This window comes from Cimex lectularius, unplaced genomic scaffold (genome assembly GCF_000648675.2).
Source record: "Cimex lectularius strain Harlan isolate CLEC.00 unplaced genomic scaffold, Clec_2.1 scaffold48, whole genome shotgun sequence".
NCBI lineage: Eukaryota > Metazoa > Arthropoda > Insecta > Hemiptera > Cimicidae > Cimex > Cimex lectularius.
The window spans coordinates 1,164,537-1,171,647 of record NW_019392708.1 but is presented as its reverse complement, the minus strand read 5'-3'; the positions used below and the strand labels follow the sequence as shown (position 1 = coordinate 1,171,647).

The 7,111-nt window shown below is 29.6% G+C and overlaps 1 protein-coding gene across 7 annotated transcripts; it reads left to right on the top strand.

Moving 5' to 3' along the window:
- Positions 1 to 913: 913 nt before the first annotated feature.
- LOC106672949 lies at positions 914 to 6,520 on the top strand. Of its 7 annotated transcripts, none has more exons than XM_014404804.1 (7): positions 2,002 to 2,132; positions 2,198 to 2,370; positions 4,612 to 4,749; positions 5,346 to 5,513; positions 5,651 to 5,737; positions 6,026 to 6,133; positions 6,224 to 6,520. In XM_014404804.1, the coding sequence occupies exons 1-7, from the start codon at positions 2,111 to 2,113 to the stop codon at positions 6,428 to 6,430; spliced, it is 903 nt and encodes a 300-aa protein (XP_014260290.1). In that variant the 5' UTR covers positions 2,002 to 2,110; the 3' UTR covers positions 6,431 to 6,520. The 7 variants fall into 7 exon arrangements, with proteins under 7 accessions (XP_014260288.1, XP_014260290.1, XP_014260289.1 ...); XM_014404803.1 differs by having other exon boundaries at positions 5,346 to 5,519; XM_014404805.1 differs by lacking the exon at positions 2,002 to 2,132 and adding exons at positions 2,544 to 2,729; positions 2,788 to 2,968 and having other exon boundaries at positions 5,346 to 5,519; positions 6,026 to 6,520.
- The last annotated feature ends 591 nt before the right edge of the window (positions 6,521 to 7,111 follow it).

Below are 7,111 nucleotides of genomic sequence, written 5' to 3'. Positions count from 1 at the left end.
AATATAGGTGTTTGCACTTTGTAGTTCGTGTCTTGTATATTTTGATAATATTATTAGTAGTATTACGAAATAGGCCCTAGCAGTAGGAATCTCAGTCTGTTTGTACTGCTGCGATTTTATAGATATGCTACCTGAGCCTGCGGTCATTTAGTCTTAACAAATCCTAGATTTAGTAATTATGCCACTAGTTCTGCGATGGTCTTTATCGAACTTTTTCAATTCTATCCTTGATTACAATTCTATTGAATCGAGGACTAAATCATAAACTGTCTGATGGAGCTACCACAATAGGGTTCAGGGTGGATAGGAGTCCCAATCGAACTTTTCTTGGCCAATTTATCGGTTTCCTCGGTGTTTGTGAACCTGGTGATTTGTCAGCCGTGTGTGCTTTGGTAGCTAAACAAGAATAATTTTGTTGTTGTCCTCAAAGTCAGACATACCATTAACTACTAAGGAATAAATTGTCATGTTGGCTTTTTAAATCAAATTAAATTACATTTCTCTTTAAGTATGATTGGATAATCCATTTTATTTTTTTAAAATGAAAAATATAATCTTAGTGATATGTTGATCTCCTTTGTTAAATGTATAGATATTTTCGTTCTAATGAAAGTCGCAAATAATGCACGATTTCCTAATAATCTCTCTAAATATTTTAAGCGCAATTTTTTTTTTTTTTTTTTTTTTTTTTGTGAAATCGTATTAAGAAATCGGTTTGTTAAGTTCTTTTGGCTTTTACCAATAACAAAGTTATTGCGATTAAAAAAGTAAGCAGTTATTGCGATTAAAAAAGTATGCATTAAGAATAAAAAATGACTAATTAAATTCTCTTCTATAGAAAATAACATATGTTGTGAAAACTCATATGGTTTGTTTTATTTTTAAGCATCTTTCGGCCATTTTTATACATTTCTAAATTCGATCAACTACTGTAGAAACAATAAGAAAAAAACGTGTATTCTTTATAATAAAAATTTCGAAATATGCGGACGTCAACTCTTTATTTTTTCTCTCTATAATAGACTTGAACGATAATATTTTAAAATCTAAAACCAAAAAACATTCTAACATGGCTGACTGTGTAATCGGAGAGGATATTGTCAAAACGTTTTCGTTAGGCATTGCTTGTTCCTTTATGCTGTTTTATGTTGTGCAATGATTATAGTATTGTATAAATAAAATGATAGCAAAACGTTGACCCTGATTGAGATTAGGTTGTCTAATAAATCGTTAATTTTTACATTTTTTCGGCCATTCGTCAGACCTGCACGGATTTCGAATTTCTTTCAATTTATCTACCTAGAGGTCAAGTCTCAATCAATAGAATCAGCATAATACTCCCAGCAACATTCAGTTTTGAACCGCGTTGAGAAAATAAAAGGTAAGAAACGTCTTAGTGCCGATGGGAATTTAACTTTTAACGCATATATAACTTTTATTTAATATAAATAATTAAAATCATTAAATTAATTTAATATTAGCCATAAGGCATTTTACATCTACCTTTAACTTAATAATTTCCAACATATGTACACTTAAAGACCGAAAACCGTTTACCCTTATTTTTTGTTTATTTTAAACTATATGTACGTATTTTTATTGTTATATTAATTAACTTAATAAACAATTTCTTTAATTAATAAATTACTAAGAGCAAAACAAGGTAATAAATAGTTGAATTTATTCTATCACTGAACGATTTTCCGGTGTTTTGGTGAATTTTCTTTCATACTATCATAATTAAATGATTTTTATTAAAACTCATGAATTTCTGATCTCTTTTAATTTGATTTACATTTAAATATCTATGTTTTAATTAATGATTTTTATGGTATATGTTTGCAATTTGCCTATGTTGAATTTGCTTACTATTTTATAATTAGAAATAAGGTTTGAACTTAGTTGTCCCGTTCATTTTTAGTTCTATCGTTTTACATAATAGGTTCAATTATTTTTTTAAATTGAAGATAATGTCAATAATACATGTGTTTACTATTAATTCTTTCTTTTATTTACCAGTTGATTTTGTTTTACATTTTTATTTATTTAAGCTATTTCATATCTTTACGAATTTTTAATTTGTTAAAACCATACTTCATTCACTGTTATAATGGTATGGATAGACCGCTCTTGTAAGTCCTTTTACAACGTAAGTATCGGTATAAGATGTTTCCTATAATCACGTTTTTGTTTGCAGCCATGAATGACACAGAGGTTTTAGTAACTTGCCCATATAATCGTGCCCATACCATCATTAGAAGTAGGATGCAATTTCATCTGACAAAATGTCGCCAGCAGTCAACATGCTACACTGACATGGTCACATGCCCCTTTAACTCTACTCATGTTGTCAATAGAGTGGAATTAGACGTATGTATTAAATTTCTTCTTCAATTAACATTATAACAAAAGATTTTTGCTCTACCCTCACATCCTTTTTTTTTTTTTTTTTTTTTTTTTTTTTTTTTTTTTTTTTTTTTTTTTTTTTTTTTTTTTTTTTTTTAAGTTCTGTTGGCTTATATTATCAATCGTCAATTTTATAGCCTATTTGTCTGAAAATTGGAATAATAAGAGAAGATTGAGATTTCTCTGTTTCATACGGTGTGTTGGAACTATAACTTGAACACGGATCATCCTGGTCTGCGTATCCTGTTGAACTGACAGACATGTTTTGGCATTTAGCCATCATCAGTATCGGGTCTTTTGGAGGATCTTTCTCCATGTGATATGTGGGTTAAAGGCAATATTGTTTTCGATCATTTGGGTTTCTCTACCCTCATTTCACAGAAATTACACAAACACAGAAGAAGGCGAAATGCCAAAGCACTTTTGATAGACCAATACAGTGAATATAGGGATGCCAGGATGATCAATAACAACCAAATTATTCTATAATTTGATATTAAAAATCTGTGTAATGCCAAAAAAGAAGAAAAAACTCAGTTCCTGTATCCATATTTTGAGAAAGGTATCACCTTCAATAGGACTTTAAATCTATATAATTTGTAAGTGTTGTCTTTTAAATTTCCCTTATCCCTGATTATTATTGATTATCGAAGATAGTAACACTATTTAAAATTCAATTAATAAACTTTTCATTTAATAAATGGTTGATGTTAATGGTTACACTACATATTTACTAAATTCAGGTCTTATTGATCCCTGAATTAGTGCAGAATTGTAAGAATATATTAGTTGAAATATTGTACAGTGTTTGCAAGTTAATAATTCATAAGAATAATAGAAGCTGATTAATTAATTTCCTCTTTTTTAATAAATGACAAAATTTTATTCTGATGGTAGATTTCTCCTTGCAGTTAGAGAAATGAATGATGAACATGTTTGGTCATTTCTGATCATCATGGTCTGTCCAATACTGCAGTTTTAAACAGTGAAAATAAGCAGTTCAGATAGGTACAAAAAAGAACAAATTTCATTAAAAAATGTATCTGAAATTTATCCACTGAAACTTGGTACTTGAAATATGAATTAAACAAGCTCTGCAGTTATGAAATTTTGTGATTTATTTAGTCTAGAGGTGTTTTACTTTCATAATAATTATTCTCTAATCTATGAGCCTCTAAAGTGGTATGTATTTTACTGCTTTATCTTGTATCTCATCTTTTCCTTCCTTTTCTTCATTTTCCAAAAGTGGGTGACCACTTAGTACATAGCCTATCTATTCCTTTTATAACTATAAATTTTCCATTACTTCCTTTATGCCTTCCTCTCTTAATGTTGTGTCTCCTATTTTATCCTTTATTGTAAAGCATTTTTTGAAAATTTATGTTAAAAATAAAATAAAATCACACGATTAAAAGAAGGTGGCAGCTTTGGTGGGCCAGGTTAGAAGAGAAGCTCTAATTCATCAATAGCACTGTTGATAGGTGGCCCTCGGAGGATCTTACTCATAAAAGAGGTCATCCTCACCCAATTCATAAGGATAGGCCAAGCAAGGTTGACACACGGTTACTTTCAGGCCAAAACCCACGTATATGTCCGGCCTGTATATATTCTGCAGAGAAAGGTTGCTCGATGTGTCCCCCCTAATTGAAGGGTGCAATTCCTTGGCTCCATATAGAGAGTGTATAGGAATGCCACCCAGTATGAGAATTGTGCTTGAGCCTAACAATCCCCGTTCTGATTTTTAGGGAAAACAGGTTTGTATTATTTCATATAATCATTATAGTATTTTGTGCATATATTTGAGGTTCTTAGCGGACATTGAGTGTCCCATCGGCCCTCAGTTAGGTTAGTTATAAAACATGTGTAAAGGGTGATGGAGAAATTAATCCACCACCTAATTGAATGAAAGGTATGTAAATAAGAGAAAAAATAAAGAAATAACTTTTTGTTATTTAAAAATGAACATGAGTATGAATGGGTTTCAAATTAACACTTTTTTATTTGTCTTCATCGATCAGCACATAGAATGTCAGAGAATCTTATGAAAATTAGGTAGTTTTTGATTTATAGAATTTTTGCATTTTCCAGTTTATTTTTTTTTTTTTTATAAATACCTCTTCCATTATATAATTGAACAGATAGAACAACTAGGGTTAACTGTTACTAAACACGCAGAGAAAAATAAAAAGGTTTATTATATTTTAGGTTCACCAAGAAATATGCCCAAATCGAATAGTTTTGGACTCAGTTCTCTCTCCAATTGGAGATTCTACCTCACCACAAGGAGTAGTGCCTGTCACTAGTGAAATACCAATCCCAGAGTCTGATGAAAATTGGGATGATGTAAGAGAAACAAACAGTAGTCATAATTATTTGGAGATCGTGAGATGCAGTCTTGTGCGATGTTGGTTCAGAAAATCATTTTCTTTATTGTGCCAATGTTTCGATCTTTATTTAGATCATCTTCAAGGCTCAAAGTGTGTTTTCTGTGTAGATGTGTCATGGTTTAAATAACAATTGAAACATTGCCACAATAAAGAAAATGTTTTTCTAAACCTACATCACACAAGACCACACCTCATGATCACCAAATTATCACTAAATATACACAGTAATAATAATTTAGTTTAACTTGTCTTTAGGATCTTTTATGATGAAAGATTTTTTTTTAATTTTCTCTACCTATTTTCATAGTTTGCATGTCACATTTTATTAATATAAAAAAATTATGTAAATGGCTGTTTAGTGAGAATAGGCGGTTCAGAAATGATTATTTTTTCAACTGTTCAACTAGATCACCTGCCATGACTTAAAAACTCATTAAATATTATATACTTTGATTTTTATCCAAAATCAAAATAAATATTTAGAGATCCATTCAAGTTTACATCCTGCTTAATTTACAAATATGACAATGTGAATTAAAGCACTATTTTTAGAATCCAGTTGAAACTTCAGTGTTAGATGTAGTCAAAACAAGTGCTAAAGATAAAAGTGTACTTCTTAATTTAATTGGAGCTCCAAAATCGGAAAGGAAGGCACATAGAATCCAGGAAAGAATTAGATTTCAGCAAGTTGCTGGGCAAGAAAGAAGATTCCAATATGGGGTAAAGGTTGTTTCTTTTTTTAGTTTTCATCTTATTTATTACAAAATTGTGCCTATGATTTAAAAATGAACTTACCCTGCAACTTTTTCCTGCTCTATTTCAGTCCTTACTTCTAACTTATATTTGTTTGCTTGTAGAACAATAGTAACTTCAGTTACAATAACTACAGTAACTACAATAACTTTAATAGTTACAATAGAAAAAAAGAACAGTTGGAAAAAAGGGTAAGATTTATTTAAGATTCTAACTTAAATTTACCTTAAATCTTAGAAGTCATAATAAGTATAAAGTCTCATCTAATTAAGCTATTGAGAAATATTTAATAATTTAATTTTTAATTTATAAATGTATATGTTACATTACAAGTCAATCATATTGTTATTTAATAATTTTAAATTTAAATTTAAATATTGAATTTAAAGATTATTTCTCAATTTTCATTTGATTTAGTAAAGTACTCAAAGTTTATGTTTGTAATTACTACAAGAATGCTAACTATGTTTTCCTGACAGGAAAGAAGGCCAGATTTTACTTACAATAATGGAAAATGGTTCCAGACTATTTTCCAACATGATTACCGACTTAAAAATATAGATTTTTTCAAGACAACTAACCAAATGGTAAGGAATGATAAACACCCAGGGATATTTGAGCAGAAGAAAGAAACGGAATATTTTAAAAAGCAACAATATTGGTATTCTAAACCGCAGGAAACTTGTGCACGAGTGGAAAATTTTCAGCAATCAAAGCTTAATGGGGAAAACTTACGACCGTTAAAAATGGAGTTGCCATGGAGGATTTTCAGGAAACCCGATACAACATTGAAAAAGAAAATTCTATGTATCCCCGTTTCTGGAAGAGGTCGTTCAAAAGAAACTCTACCAAAACAAGTAGGCAAAATTGTTAACACAGTTTGATTTTAACGATCCGATTGTGGTTTTTTTTAAAATGTGGTTCACAAATAAATGGTTTCTATTGTTCTAAACAATGTGAAACGATGAAAATAATTGCTTGCATTTTGTTTTACAAAATAAGCATTTACAATTAATACCAACATTTAATTGTTATTTATTCAATTTACCGATTCTGCACTTTTGGGCAAAACTGGAAAAATCAAATGAAATAAGTGCATATTCCAGTAAGCTTTTAGTGTGACAGACTGAATATAATTATTATTTTTTATTTATTTATTAATTTATTTTTTGATTTGTTTTGGAACATTCAGCAAGAGTATGGACCTGTGAAATATCAAATTCCATTTTTTTACACGACAAGAAATTCAGAATCATAAAGCAATAGATAAATAACAAGTAACGAGAGAAATAAATATTAATCAACCACAATAAGAACTAAAGTATATAATTATTAAGTCAAGAAGATATAGTGGTTTTTAATACAACTTGCCTTATCTCATTTTACCCAACAAGCAGATCAAAGGGATACATAACATGAATAGCCCAAGTGGTGGTACAATAAGTTGGCAAGTGCCATAAATTTAAGTTAAAAACTAGATAAGTGTTGGTGCATAATGTAATAAGTACCAAAAAATCATAATTAAGTAAATTATAGAACTTATTTACTAGGACAATTACATTCAA